At 43.8% G+C, this 16062-nt stretch overlaps 1 protein-coding gene across 1 annotated transcript in view; it reads right to left on the reverse strand.

Moving 5' to 3' along the window:
• Positions 1 to 15681, reverse strand: part of mkln1 (muskelin 1, intracellular mediator containing kelch motifs) — a 23625-nt gene extending 7944 nt beyond the window's left edge. The window contains exons 1-12 of the mRNA XM_071532986.1: positions 15597 to 15681; positions 14335 to 14404; positions 12270 to 12412; positions 11618 to 11706; positions 11195 to 11304; positions 10152 to 10344; positions 9856 to 9933; positions 9488 to 9553; positions 7272 to 7384; positions 6377 to 6589; positions 5554 to 5775; positions 4745 to 4874 (exon numbers count right to left, since the gene is read on the reverse strand). Of these exons, the coding sequence (XP_071389087.1) occupies positions 4745 to 4874; positions 5554 to 5775; positions 6377 to 6589; positions 7272 to 7384; positions 9488 to 9553; positions 9856 to 9933; positions 10152 to 10344; positions 11195 to 11304; positions 11618 to 11706; positions 12270 to 12412; positions 14335 to 14404; positions 15597 to 15676 (1507 nt within the window). The 5' untranslated portion in view covers positions 15677 to 15681. The remainder of the gene's footprint in view (positions 1 to 4744; positions 4875 to 5553; positions 5776 to 6376; positions 6590 to 7271; positions 7385 to 9487; positions 9554 to 9855; positions 9934 to 10151; positions 10345 to 11194; positions 11305 to 11617; positions 11707 to 12269; positions 12413 to 14334; positions 14405 to 15596) is intronic.
• Between the last annotated feature and the right edge of the window lie 381 nt (positions 15682 to 16062).

Consider the following 16062-nt stretch of genomic DNA (forward strand, 5'->3'; position numbering starts at 1 on the left):
ACATACATCCATTCCTGCCATTCAGGCCTGCATCACATTCCAAAAAAAGTTGGGACGGGGGTCAATTTAGGGCTAGTAATGAGGTAAAATAAATAAATAATGATGTGATTTGAAATGGGTGATGTCAACAGGTGATTGTAATCATGATTTGGTACAAAAGCAGCATCCAGGAAAGGCCTAGTCCTTTAGGAGCAAAGATAGGCCGAGGATCACCAGTTTGCCAACAAAATGCGTGAGAAGATTATTGAAATGTTTAAAAACAATGTTCCTCAAAGAAATATAGGAAGGGATTTGGATATTTCACCCTCTACGGTGCATAAGATAATTAAAAGATTTCAGTGCGTAAAGGGCAAGGCCTAAGCTGAGTAACTGTGCTCTCGGCACGGCACTGCATCAAGAGCCGTCATTCATCTATAAGCGATATAACCACATGGGCTCAGGATTACTTTGGCAAACCTTTGTCAAGCACTACAATATGTAGTTACATCCACAAATGCCAGTTAAAACTTTACTGTGCCAAAAGGAAGCCTTATGTTAACCGTGTCCAGAAGCGCCGTCGACTTCTCTGGGCTGGGAGGCATCTGGGATGGACCGTGTCACAGTGGAAACGTGTGTTGTGGTCAGACGAATCAGTATTTCATGGTTTTTTTTGGAAGAAATGGACGCCATGTGCTCCGGACCAAAGAAGAAAAGGACCATCCAGACTGTTACCAACAACAAGTCCAAAAGCCAGGGTCTGTCATGGTATGGGGTTGTGTCAGTGCCCTTGGCAAAGGTAACTTACACTTCTGTGATGGCACCATTAATGCCAAAAAGTACATAGAGATTTTGGAGCAACACATGCTGCCTTCAAGACGACATCTTTTCCAGGGACGCCCATGCATATTTCAACAAGACAATGCAAAACCACATTCTGCACAAAGGCATGGCTGTGGAAGAAGAGGGTGCGGGTGCTGGACTGGCCCGCCTGCAGTCCCGACCGGTCCCCAATAGAGAATGTGTGGCGCATTTTGAAACGCAAAATGCGACAACGAAGACCCTGTACTGTTGCACAGCTTAAGACTTGTTTGCAGGCAGAATGGGACAAAATTACACCTGAAACTTCAGTCCCTAAACGTCTTTTAAGTGTTGTGAAAAGGAACGGCAACATTACAAAGTGGTAAATGCTTTACTGTCCCAACTTTTTTTTAAATATGTTGCAAGAATCAAAATTGAAATAAGTGTTTATTTTGAGAAAAACAATAAAAATTCATGAGGTAAAACATCAAATAATGTGCTGTTGTATTGTTTTCAATGTAATACAGGTCAAAGATAATTTACAAATCACTGTTTTCAGTTTTAATTTCAATTTAACATACTGTCACAACTTTTTCTGATCTGGGGTTGTATCATTTTGGCCATAATTTTTGCAGCCCTACTGTGTGTTTCTGCTTTTGTACTTATTTTCCAACTAAGAACCAAAAAGTCCTGAAGAGTCTGACTGTAAAATACTTTCTTCCTCTGGTATTGATTTTCCAGTCCTCACAAGGGAAAATGCTGATTTTAAATGCTTATTTTACAGAAAACAGGTGTGTGAATGGAGGCTTATGAAGGGAACATAATTCCAAAATAATCTGTTTAAATAAAGTGTTTTCTGTGTGCATTTCATGACATTTTGGAGACACTGGCGCCACCCATGCCAACACATCTGCACTCCTGGTACTGAAAGGCATTTTAGATAAAAGCCCAAATGGCAAATGTTACCTTTCAAAAAGTAAACAGTGTGTGCATACAGAGGAATGAGGGGAAAAAAACAAAAAAACATGGAGGCTGAAGTCTTTGTTGGCCCGGCACTGACCAGCTTCACACACTACTAACGCAGGAAGAAAAGAACAGAATTGATCCAATTACTGCCAAGTCAGGCCCGCTAGTTTAAAACATCTTTTTCATGAGTTTCTCAATGGGGGAATACAGGGAAATTAGGGTCATTTCTCCAGCAAGCTTCACAGAGCCAGACAGTCAAGGATTATTCATCATCATTACCTTCCAATACTGACACATTAATTTTGATTTAACGGTAACACAGAGACTAAACCTCAAATATTACCCTGCGCTGGCACAGCGGGGCAACACTGACAACGTTTAATTAATTGCCCGAATTTAATCTAAATTAACTTAATTTGAGAAAAAAAACCCCAGATGGGATCAGACAGACAGGCCAGCTACAGACAGGGAGCGGACTGACCGACAGACTTGGGCGCCCCCCCCACACACAGAGGCTGGGCTCATTAGATCGGGGCTATGAGACGAAAACGAACAGGACAGAGATGATGTTGTTGCAGCGCCGAGCCTGGCCCAAGCCACGGCATACATAAACATTCGAGAATGATTACGAGAGAGCAAGATAGAGAGAGAGAGAGAGAGAGAGAGAGAGAGAGAGAGAGAGAGAGAGAGAGAGAGAGGGACAGAGAGAGAAAGAGTGAGAGAGAGAGAACTGTTTGGGCTTGCTGCTTCCTTCCTGCCAAAATACATTCTGTTCTTTCTTGCTCTCTGTTTCACTCTTGCTCACCGCTTTGAATTTTTCAATTTCTCTCCCTCTCACTCATATGTCCACGTCCAAATTTTCTCTCTCCCTCCCATCTCGCCCCTTTCTCTCTCTCCCTCCCTCCCTCCCTCCCCCCCTCCCCAGTGCTGGGCGGACAAGACAGAGGCGAGAGGTCCGCAGACAGACAGAGGTCTATTTATACTGTGTTTAGGGTAGAGCGGACTGCGTGGCAGAGATCTCAGTCAATCTGTCTGTCAGGGCAGGAAGTGTGTGAGTGCTGCCGGAGCTTTTTAACCAGGCGCTGCAGAGAATCTGTCACATCCCCTCTAATAGACGCAGAGACGCCATCGCCTTCTGCAGGCGTCCGAACCCACAGCGCCCGCCCATTAAGAGTCTTCCAATGCAGCGGCGGACATGTCTGCCATGACAGTCGGGGGTTGTTTATTTTGTCTAATGGAGCCACAGCCTTGATGAAAAAAAAAAAAAAAAAAGATACGTTTACCCATGAGGCAACGGGGCAGCTACACAAAAAAGACTCGCACCCGACCGCAGGAGTCAGCTGACGGCATCTAAAAAGGAGCTCATTGTCAGAATTTGCATAGCCAAGCACGCAGCCCGACACACTTCTGTGTCAGAGACGAGAGAAAATGCGTCAAGCAAGGCTTTTAACTGCGAGAGAGCATGTGTGAGAAAAGGAAGAAAGATGTTTTGTGTTAAAGACGATGTGCCAAAGCAGCGACGTTGTAAATCCTCCTATAGGGCCGTATTAAAATCCCACAGAACAGAGTGGGTGGGCAATTTCTGACAATCAATTTGCCCCGGACTAAATTTAAAATCGCTGTGTCTGATGAAATCAATATTGCTCTCCAGGGAAAATGACCGAGTCCCAACAGCCGTTTCATGGCTGGATGTAAACATGCGAGACGCTCGATGCAGGATGTAATACTAGATACAGTTCTCCATGTCTGCTTGATTTTCTCCATGGATTTTACTCTGATTGCCCCACAGAGGCAGTACATGGAGCCAGTATCTTCACAGTAGTGGCTGTTACTGGATGTTTATATGTGGAGTGATATGTGAGGTCTGCAGTCTGTTGCGTGTCCTGTACTGTCCTGTACTGTCCCCTTGCACTGAACATGAGGTCCTGCTGTCCCTGCAGCAGTGTGCAACTACAGTATGTTCTTATATCACTATGCGAGTTGCTGATAAACTCCTGAACCACTGTCACCACAATAAATTCCTGTACATTTATTGAATTTGGGGAATAACGCGATTCAGATTCATTCAAGCCTATCCTGCTCTGTGCAGTATAGGCCGCCATCCTGTAGCCTGGACTGGCAGCGATGACAGGCGAGTCTGAATCTCAACTAACCTCATGTTCACATTGCGAGCGACTTGGTTGATTTGTTGCTTGATTCTGAACGAGTGTTGGCGGTGCGAGAGGCTCTGATTGCAGTCTGCAGCTACAAAGTTTTCAAAAGGCAAATCATGGATTTTTCACTGCTTTAGTATTGCCTTCCTTAACGTTACATTGTTTTGATGTTTCATCTAACTAGATAGGCATTAATCAGAAATAACAATACTTCAGAGCTTAGCATCGACCCCAACGATGGATGCAGACGTTTTCCAAGCCTCGTTTTTGAGATGTTTATTCCTGCAATCTTTCAAATAAAAAGCTGTAGAGAACTGGGAAGCTTTGAATGGCTGTAATCAACTTCAATAGTTCCACTTGCCAGGTGGAACTATTGTTCATGAAACAAAATCACATCGTTAGGGAAACAAGGAAGGAATCTAATTGGCTGTTGGCAGTTGATGACTGCAAAAAGTTCAGCTGTGACCAACTTTTCTCAGCCAACAAGCTTGTTGGCTGTCCAGACTTCAGTCGAGTTCGCTCATGAATGGACTTCTGGTGACTTGTTGATCGTGTTGCTCACAGTGTGAAGTTCAACTTTTAAAATAGATTTTCGCTGCTCACTACTGCCCCCTACGGTGTATTTTAGTGAACGAAGAAGATTGAACAGACAACCCAGCTCTAAAAACGCAAGTGCTTCTTGGTGCTCAGTGGACTCTTATGATTTAGAAACGTTTTTAAGTTATATTAAGTCAGGTATGGTATGTTTCCCGAAGACAATGCCAAAATTTTAATTCCAGATTTTCTGTCTGACATGACATTCCCTCCTGTACAGAGACTTACTGGTACGTACGGCAGCTCAATCTTACCCATGCCCGAGTCCTTCTTCGTACCATCAGATATTATCTCTACATGATCTCCGTCGACATCGTAGCTGAAGAAATCATTCAGGTACGTCTTGGACCTCTGACCCCCAAACACGTAGAGGCAGCGGTTCCTCTGCGGAGAGAAAAGAGAGAAGGAGGTAAACAACGAGGCAAAGACAGAGTGTGAGAACAACCGCTGGAGAGAAAGAGAGAGGCCAGCCTAGTCAGTTTGATATTCACGCCAACGCTCTGAATAGCTGACATTTCCCCACTGTTCCCATTTTCTTTGGCAACTTAAAAAGGCCTTGAAGTAAATCTGGTGCATATTTCATATCGTTTATGACACTGGATATGATACAAAAGGGAAAGAGTGACATTTTTCGTACTACACTTCTTAGTGAACAAACTATCAATTATGAGTGTTTCCTTCATTAAATATAGAGTATAAACTCCTTACCAAGTAGCTGCTTTGTACCAGATGCTGCATGGTGAATGATCTGTGTATACTAGTATATCCCAATTTAGTTTCCATAATTAATAATTACAGAATATAGAAATGTTTAATTTTATTCACTCATTTTAAGTCTCTCTGGATAAGATCATCAGTTTAATGCCTAAAATGTAATCTAATTTCATTAAGAACACCGGCAATAATTGAAAATAATCAAGATAAAAAGACGAAGACCAAAAAAAAATTGTTCTTGAAATAACTGAGACCAATAAACATGATTAATAATTAAGCTCACAACAAAAAATAATTAGGAGGGATTTTAGCCATAATGATGCATCCTTATCCTAACAGGTGGACTCACGGTATGGAAGAGCATGCAGTGTCCGATGCGGGACTGGACGTCCTCCGGCCCGGCGTTGCAGGAGTCTTCCCGGAGCAGGCTCCACGTTCCGGCCTGGCAGTGGTAGGCGTACAGGCCGCTGAACTGAGGCTCCGACGTCCGGCTGTCCTCCACGCTGCCGTTACACGTCAGGATCCGACCGCCAAAAGTGTAGATCATGTGCTTCTCCGAGTCCATGCACATCTGCGGGGGAAGGGAGGGGAGGGGAGGGGAGGAGGGCAAGAAACGGAGAGGAAGAGAGAGAAAGCAAAAGAGCGATAGGAGAAGAGGTGAAGAAAAGGACAGCAGGATAAGATTCTGTATTCCACTGTTGGACTTGGGAGAGGTCTCAGATATACTAGGCAAATCTTGGCTTCAATTCTATTTTCAAAAATGGGTAAAAAAGAGAAAGTCAGGAGTAGGTAGTGTGTGTATTTGAAGGACCTGGGGAATCACATCTCAACTGGCAAATACCTCAAAGGAACTCAGAGACCTGCAGGCTTCTGCTGGATGAAAGCAAAACCGTCTATGGCTGTGGGGTGTGCAAACTGGGCAGGAAATAAGTTATACAAACTGATATTTTACCAGCCAAATATGATTTTTAGAATAGAATAGGACCTCTGTGCAATGGCTGGTCACCTGCCAAGGCGGCTGGAAGAGTAGACGCTTACCAGCCGCAGCCAAAATTCACCAGAATTTGGCTGGTGCTAATTCACACCCTATGTGTAAAAGGTGTTTGAGAGGGAAGATAAACGAAAAAGAAAAAGGAGGATGGTACAAACAGAGAGAGGGGGAGGCCAGCTACCTGGTGGTCAAACACCAACTTCGGCCCTCCGTCGGCGGACGTGTCCTCGCTCAGTAGCGTCCAGGTGTTGGCGTCGATGTCGTAGCGGTAGAAGTCGCTCTTCAGGGACTTGCTGTTCCGGACGCTGGAGTCGAGGTAGCGGCCCAGCGTGTAGATCTGACGCCGCTGGGAGTCGATGCACATCTTGTGGCAGGAGCGAGCGCTCGGACCACTCTGGTTATTTATAGAGAGAGAGAGAGAGAGAGAGAGAGAGAGAGAGAGAGAGAGAGAGAGAGAGAGAGAGAGGGAGATACAGTTGTAAAAATGTTTCTTCAACACTGGTGTAGACATCGTTAAAATTATCTCAATGCCAAAAACAGGTGCAATATCTCACATTAGAGCTGCACACTTAACTGTGCATAAGTGATTTAAGTTTCCACAATATTAGCATATCGCAATATTGAAACACTTCATTTAATTTGATTGTTCACTGTAGTTGAAAATAGTCAAGATGTTAATATAAGATGCCAAAAGCATGCTACAATAATTTTGTTCCTCAATTCATCAAGATGTTGAGGCATTGATGATGCTTAATTATTATAACTGCAAGTAAGACTTGCATTTTAGCCATAATCGTGCAACCCTACTTCACATTCAACTTTTCCAATACCTTTCTTTATTGAATGAAAGCACACTTCACTATGCGAGAAAGTAAACTATTTTCTGTCAAACATTTATACGTGCCATCACTCTAAAGAAGCGAACATTTTGGAGCTTTTCCAAACCTCTTGACTCCTACAAAACAATATCAAAAATATGTGTGGTGCGAAAAGATATTGTTTTCCGAACCAGCCGCATTTCAAAATCATCACCATCATTATCGTCTATCTCCCTCAGCCTTCCCCGTCTCTCTCACCTCTTTCTCGGTGTCTCTGGAGATGCAGGCCCACTGGTTCTCCTGAACGCTGTAAGCCCAGAAGTCAGCCAGGTCCTGTGTGCCGTCCCAACCCCCGAACAGGTACACCGTCTCTGCAGGACAGCGCAGAAAACACCGGTCAACAAGTGGATCGTGTTCAAACTTCAGCTCCGCAACATCGAACCTCTGCTTGTCATGTGCAGACGCCTTCTGTTTCAACGGGCGGTGCCAGCAGCCAGCCGAGCTCGAGCGCTCCACCAGCCGTTTACTCAGAAGAAACTGCAGTACTCACTTGGTACATTTACACTCATGCAGTAATCCACTTACTGTGAATAATCAGATTAAGCTTTAATTAAAGCATTTACATGGTTACCAGCAAGACAATTTCCCACAATAAGCTGGATTTAGTTTTGTCTGGTATACTGACTCAAAAGGATGTGACGCAATGAGATTAAGCCTGCGGTGTCTCCATATCAGACAAAAAAAATAATGTTGCAAGCGATACTATTCTCAGTGTTAGATGAAAGCGGAAGATGTAATGTACTCATGCATGAGTCATGAGCCATGAACCATTTGAGTAGATAAACACACCGCCGCTGCATCCCGGTCACTTCCTCTGTGACCTTTTTAACACACACACACACACACACACACACACACACACACACACACACACACACACACACACACACACACACACACACACACACACACACACACACACACACACACACACACACACACACACACACACACACACACACACACACACACACACACACACACACACACACACACACACACACACACACACACACACACATTTTAAAAACTGAATGAAATCAGACTTAATGGCCATATTTGTCAAAAGATTGAGAAGAAATGTGGGTATGTTGCCCAGGCACCGATTACACCAATCACGAACATTCTCTGATTAAAGGCGAAATAAGTAAGATGTTTACTGCCTGAAATACTATAAATTACAAGCACAGCATGACCATAACATATCTGTGGAGTCGATACGGTTGTTGATCAATACAAATGATGATACAAATGCGATTACTTCACCATGTGCTGAGATTTCTGGCTTTCAAAACTCATTTTCTAGCCTGTACTCTTGTTTTTTTGGAACTAAAACTCCCCACCCGTTGGCATTTCACTTCTCCGAAAACACATTTTCATTTCAAGCGTTGGAAGACACTTGATTTATTGTGATATATTACCTTTTAACTAGACGTTTCTGAGCAGAGATCCAGCTCTAATTGGCTAGTTTACTCGTCTCTATGGTAAAATTGTGACTTTATTGTTTATGGCAGTTACAGGCCACTGTAGCTCAAAGGGACGGGAGTTGTGGCGGGTTGGGGCTGTATTAGAGACTTGTGCAGGAGGAAATAAGTTCCTCCGATGGTGTTGCAAATCCACAACAGAGTACGGGTTGAAAAGTGAATTTTGAAAGCCAGAAAGCATTCGTACAGTCACTGGTATTGATTAAAAAACCCTATCAACCCACCGCAGATATAATATGGTTGTGTGGCTTGGGGCAGTAAAAATCTGACTTATTGCACTTTTACATCAGTTTGATTGAATTATTAGTATGCATGTAAATGTAGCCATTGTGGACTACGATGACTGTTTAAAAAACAACAACGCGCCGTTTGGGATCGTGCCCTCTCTGCGGTGATCCTCATGTTCAGTGGATTGTAACCACATGTGTGGCTGCAGGGCCTGGGAGGGGCAGGCGAACCCCGAGCCGACGGGTTACTGCAGCGCGTTTGAACCGAACATCCACTAACGCTACCCAAACACTGAACTCAGTGTGTGAGGCCCGAGACACAGAGCAGAGGGATGCAAGGCCTTCTCACAGCTCTCACACAATATGCAGACACTGCATCACTCTCTCCCTCTCTCTCTCTTGCTCACACACACACTCACACACACATACAATGCAGGCTTTTGTCTTTCAGATGGCCAGCGGGGAAGTACACCACCTAAAGCGTTGCCAAATGCTGTAAAAACAATAGTTGTGTGTCTCAAACAAAACAATAGCCATGATTAATGCGCTCGTTTAGAAATACCCTCAGGCCAGTTTTGTTTTGGAGGAGAGGAGGGGGGGCTTTAATTTGATTAAACAGCGATGGATCTCCGCGTTGTGAGGGGATGTGAGTCATAACGCCGGTTAAAAGGCCAAGTCATAACACTGGCTGAGCTGGTCTCACCCGTCTGGACGTCTATGACCATTTGGTGTCCTCCCCTCATGCCTGGCCGGTTGTCGTCGCCGTCACCTGGGGAGAGGAGGCGAAGGAGGAGAGAAGGATGGGGTATGAGTGTGAGAGAGCGATGGACATGAAACGTAAAGGAGAGAGAGAGAGAGAGAGAGAAGAAAATGGAGAACGGGTGGAATGATGGGAGGAGTAGAGGGCCGACAACAGGGTGAAAAGAGGGGGGAAGGAGGCATTTCTTTTTAGCTGCAGGGCTACAGGCTTCAGCAGGGAACTGAAATGTCTGACAGATCGGGAAGATTCCCTGCTTGAATAGATGGTCTCACTGTTCATGTCGTCTCGGTTGGTTTCTTGGGCGCTTGTACCTTTGTTGCATTTCGGGATGATCTGACTCCACCTGGGCTTGTACTCCTGCTGGCTGATATACTGGTTAAACAACCCGTCTAGCAAAAGAAAGAAGAGGGTCAAACACAGTGAAATTCTCATTAGCGCAAGCAGAGACCAGGCATAAACACCAGTTTTTTTTGTAATTAACTGTCACCGCCAAGACGTGATTCTTTATCTGTCATTCCCAAAAACGCATTAAAAAGATCAGGGTAACCTTTAACTCAGCAGCAGCCTTTCACGATTAATTTAAGTTTGGTGGGCTTGAGTGCGGTACCTCTCACAGCTTTGTCGATGAGCTCCTCGCAGGCGTCGAAGTCTCCGCGCAGCACCAGCCGGTCGTGCAGGTGGGTGAGCATCGGGTGCTCCAGCGCTATCCGGGTCTTCTTCTGCAGCGACTCGAAGGCCTCCGTGTAGTTATGCTGCCGGAAGTGCTTGAGGCAAAGGCGGATGGCTTCCTGTTCTCTGTACTACAGGGTCAGGGAGACAGTGGTACAGGACGGATCAGTCCTGTGACTCTACCCAGCTGTTAACGATACTCAAATAAACAGCAATCCTCTCCCCATCTAACTAACCCCAGGACCTCAGAGTGTGTGTTCATGCATGCGTCTGTGGTCTAAGAAGAAGTTTTTGACCTTTATCCTTCTTCAACAACACCCTGTTTCACATTCAGTGTTAGGAGTGAGAACGTAATCCGAACCAATTACAGGAAACGACTCCAAAGCGCAGGGCTTTATGGGTATAAGGAGATGGATGTTGACATTTGATAGCCAGCAGTTCCTTATGCTTGGAAAGCCCAGCATAACAAAATGTATCAAGGTCAAACTGCAGTCTGGACTGATGCTCATATTCTGGTATTTCTTCACGTGTTCTTAACTGGTATGAACACCAGAGAGTGTAAATTTCAGTGAAGAGTACAGACAAGTCCATCATGCTTAGCTAAAGTTACAGGGACTGGAATAGGAAATCTCAAACCTGGCAGGATGACAGGTTACAGAAACTCTGTCTAATAAACAAGCTACATGTGAGTCCATGTGACTTTTGTTTACAAACCCTGCTTTGCTTGTAATTGGGCAGTGAGAACCTAAACGAACCAAATACAAAAAACACAACAAAGTGAACTTTTCCACTATGGTTTGGACGGAAGAAAAACTCTAAGTGTGATCGCACCAAGTTACCTTGCTAAAGCCCTTGCCTTGTTAATGGACACCTCAGCAGTAGTTGTTGTAGTAGCTCACCTTTCTCAAATTTTCCCATTATTAAAAATTCAGACCAGTAATCTTCCAGTCCAGGCACACTTCTCTACCCTCGGGTGCTTACCTTGCTGTACCAGTTAAGGCAGGGCTGCACCACATCAGGATCTTCAATGCCATGCAGCTCAATGTACCAGATGCTGAAGTTAAAACTTGGGCCCCAGGACATCAGAGGCACTGAGGCGAAAAACGAGGAGACGGAGGACAGAATGAGAAGACAGTTTATTTATTTGTATGTTTTGACTATGACTGTGCACTTAATCTTCTATAATCATCTACTGAAATTTCAGTCTCCACAGTTAATCGTACAATATTGGCATGTTAGCAATACTTTGTAATCGTGATTACCATATCTAGCAAGATAATAGGCATTATCACTTTAGAACTGTGCAGCCAATGTTTTGACTATTTCATCAAAATATACCCTCTTCCATTATTTTAAGGCTAACAGAGACCACACACACAAGTGCCACACCATTTGAACTCTCACCTATTTTGACAAATCTGCAGGGAAACATCTGCTCATCGATCTTGTGCTTTAAGGTGAACGTCTCCTTGTTGTAGTCATTCTTAAGGCCACTGGCAGGAAGAGGAAGAGGATGGAGATGATGCAGCTGTTTCACAATGTACATTACTTACCGTGGGGGGGGGGAACTACCACCAGCCAAATGCTGGTAAATGTTGGCTACTCTAGTACTGACTCACTTTGGTGATTAACCCAAAGTCATTTGTCACCGACTGATTTTTTCTTTTCCAATACTTAAAAGAAAAAGAAAAACATCAGTCTCTCTGGTAAAATAGTGGAACTGCATGGCAAATGGTATAGCGTGATTCACAGATTACCAAGATAAATTAGCTTCCTGCACTGACTACGTCATACGGTATCAGAGATTTGCCAGAGGTCTAGTATTAGTATTACATCCAATATTAACTTTTACCCCAACTGTGTGCTAATATAAATGGCAGCAGTTTCCACGAGGACTGGGTTTTATCAGATATGCACAAACACAAAAACAGAATATATGAGAAATCAAAAGTTGGCAATTTAAATTCCTATCCTAATTGGCTTTTGAAAGCAAAAGGTTGGACTCAACTTGCATAAACAGTCACATCTCTATCACTGCATCCTCTCTCTCTCTCACCTGGACAGAAGCTCTGTCATGTTCTCTTCACTCATTCCACCAAACACTTTGAACTTCTTCAGGTTGCAAACATGAGTCTTCTCATACTTCCCGAAGGTGATGCTCTGAACAATTGCCGGCCTTTCCAACTTCAATATTAAGTACTGGAGGGGAAAGAGCGCAGAAAAAAAAAAGAAGAAGGACAGATATTAAGTTATTAGTGTGCCTGGAGTACCATGGAAATTGCCGGCCGCTTATGGAAGACCAGCCACTGTGAAAAGATTTATTCATTATCTAAACCACTACAGCGGGGTCAATCTGCTGCTTCAGGTAAGTGGCATTACATGCAATCTATGAGCCGCATCCACCTGTCACTGGTGTGCTAACAAGACAGAACATTTAACAACAAATCCCTGGGGTCCATTAGGACAGAGTGGCGACCACAGACCAGAACACTGATTAAATGTGCCACACGGAAGCGGGCTTTCAGCAAACCCTGGAGACCAATGATTTCACATCCTCTCCAATAAAAGATGTGCCTAACATCGTGTGGCTGTGTATTCTACCAATTGCAATCCATTTCCAGAAAGCCTTCATCAATATTAATCCGTGGTGAAAGTTTAACGGCGAAATCCAATGTGATTTACAAGTTTTCTGACATGAATTTATCTTAAACCCTTCCGATCGATGAAAAATAGACACAGCTCTATTGACTTTTTTTACTCCTCTCTCAGGTATTGATCTTGGTCTTTCAACATTGCCCCTGTGTGTCATGAGGCAACATATGTGATAATACAGCCTGGTCCTCCCATCAGGCTCTCATGGCGACTCATGCTGCCAAGGACATCATTTACAGATCTGAGGCCCACTCTTTGTTTTAATTCACAGAGGAGGTACAAAGAATATCAGCAATGTGATTCTCATGTCTGGGGCAATGCCACAGTTTGCCTTTTTCAAACATGGCTGACGTTCTCTGCCTGTGATCATTATTTTGTGTTTCAATATAGCTTGTAACACAATACAGATGTTGTCACTGACATAGCTTTCTGTTTCTGTTGTCAGACAAATGTGACAATGTGATTGAGGGTCACAAAATGCTAACTGGCTAACCAAAGCTAACAGTAATGTCTGGGCTGTTAGCATTTTGTTACCCTAAATCACGTCACTTTTTTATAGTTGTGCAGTCATCTGACAACAGAAACTTAAAGACATATCAATGACAACACCTGTATTGTGTTATAAGCTATATTGAAACACAAAATAAGTGATTACAGACAGAGCTGGAGGCGACAGAAAGTTTCTTAACATTGCTGCCAATGGTGAGAACCGATGTAGGCCTATATCCTGCGGAAGTACGTCAGCCATATTTGTGAAAAAGGTCTATTGATCCCTGAGAGAGAAATATGTATTTCTGCTTGGTCAGGTTCAGCTACAGAGCAGCGCTCCTAAAGCTGGTAGGGATTCTGCGATCTTGCTCAAAGACATTTCATCAGGCAAGACGCTTGCTGACACGGCCTAATCACAACCCTAATCACTACACCACCCTGCTGCCTTACACCTGCACATTGTAAAAGTGTTGTAGCTGCCATGCTCGCGTCCGCTGGTGAGTGGTTAACCATTGTTTTGAAACGCTTCATTTCCGCTTGCCGTACAACACAAACTTTCAGTTCTAACCTCAGAATCTGCCTGCCTGCCACAGTGTTTGCTGCAGTAGGTCATTGAGTTCAAGAGACAAGGCGAGAAACAACTTTTTCATCGTCCGAAGAAGGCAGACGCGTCGACAGACCTGTGCATCGTTGGGACGGCACTAAAAGAATGGAAATTACAGGTCTGCAGAGCTGTAGTCTGTACTATCACTACCTGACAGTCAAGATGACTGTACCAAAGTATAAGGTGGATACCAGATATTCAGGGACTTGAGAGGTTAGGGAAAAGATGGCAGGGAAAGCGTCTGTAGTGGCTAAACTAACAAGATTCCTCCTAAGAGCATAACTTAGTACAAGTAACTGCTGTATGCAATCATCTATTCCTATAATGACCTGAAAAATTTTATTGAGACGGTGTGTCTGGACAACAGCAGGCCTACCTGTGGTGGGTAGTTGCTCTCAGAAGACCATCTAGAAGACTGATCATTAGGTTTGTCCACCAAGATATTCCTATAAACACAAGTCAGATAGATAAACAGACAGGCAGACAGTTACTTTATTTATCCCAGAGTGAAGTTAAACCATCACAACAGCAACACAAACCTGAGACACAAAATACACATTACAAAAACGCTACATTAAAGCTTCACAACATATTAACATGCACAGTAATCACAAAACACTGTAGGGTGAGAAGAACTGAATCAGAGGTGTGTGTGTGTGTGTGTGTTTGTGTAACCTAGCTGTAATGGGATCCTATAACAATGTGCTTACTTATATAGATAGTCCTAGATTGTGCTAGCAGCTGCAATGAATCTATTGTGGAATTATACTACTATCAGCTAGCTAGCTGTTGTTAGCTAGAGCTAAAATGATCTTGAGTCCTGAATCAGCAACAGGCAAATACTCTAAAACTATGGGTGACTAAGCTTAATAATTATAGCATCCAGGAGTGCTTATTTACATAACCAAGCTATCACGGTTGACGGGTCGTTTGATAACATCAGATTTTATGTAGCTTGTAAACAAGCTGGTTAGCCCATGTTGCTAATGCAGAGCTCTGGTTAGATAACGATATCTACTTTAGCTCTGAGTCGGGAGGTAGCTAGTAGTAGACGTTCGTTTAGGATTAACTTGCTACCGGCTTGTCATAAGGCTGAATCAAATTAGAAAAGGCGGTGCTGTTTAAACTGATTAGTCTGAAGTTGTCAACAATGTAAGGAGCTACTAGTGTGTTTTGGTAACTGAATGCTGGCAACGTTAATCCATATCGAAACCAAAACTCTTCTATAAATAGAGGAAAATATAGTGAAACCAGAAATATTGACTCTCAGTCTCCGGCGGAGCTACAGTGCACAACAAAGATAGTATTATTTACCAATCTAAACAATATTGACAATTATCTGGAGGTTCCTGCGAAATGTTTATCATGATCTTATCTGATAAATAATCCGCTGTGCGCTTGTCTTTAACGTAGAAGCTTCAACTGATCAACGACCATATGACGATCGGGCGGCTGGCGTACACAAACCAAACGCCACTAATGTTACTGACAAAGCTAACGTTAGCTGGCTCGGATCGCAGACGAGCTAGGCCAGACAGGCCAGCCGGGGAAACACTGGGTGCACCGGGGCGATAAAGACCACCTGTAACTGCGAAAACCAATGCATACCCCCGGCCAGTTAATAGGCGCATTACTCACTCAGGTAAATATGTGGAGGAGTAAGAGCTCCATTTAAAAACGCTGAAGGAGAGGACTCTGTTCTCAGGAACGACAGCCATCTTGTTGCACAAAATAACAAGCAGCGGCGGCTAGCAGAGGACCGAGCGCTGACAGCTCTTAAAGAGACAGTACACCCAATAGGGTTTGTGTTTGTTTTGTTGGGTTTTGTTTGTTTTTGTTTTGTTTTTTTGGGAGGGAGGGGTTAATCATTATTGCATATGTCCGGGCATATATCCCTCTATCCCCTATTCATCCCTATCCCTAAAGCCTCCTTGCCCTAAACCCATAGGGGTCCTGAGAGGGTTCAAGGGGGTCCCAAGCAAATAGGGGATTAGTTTGATTAGCATATTATTGTATTCACCATACGTTAGCACTAAGGCTGGGCGATATGGTTGAAATCAATATCATGATATTCACGATATTGATATATATCACGATATGGTTC

Source organism: Centroberyx affinis, unplaced genomic scaffold (assembly GCF_046629955.1).
Source record: "Centroberyx affinis isolate AG114_WGS23_722 - 3 ecotype Tasmania unplaced genomic scaffold, CSIRO-AGI_Caff_v1 ptg002302l_1, whole genome shotgun sequence".
Classification (NCBI taxonomy): Eukaryota; Metazoa; Chordata; class Actinopteri; order Beryciformes; family Berycidae; genus Centroberyx; species Centroberyx affinis.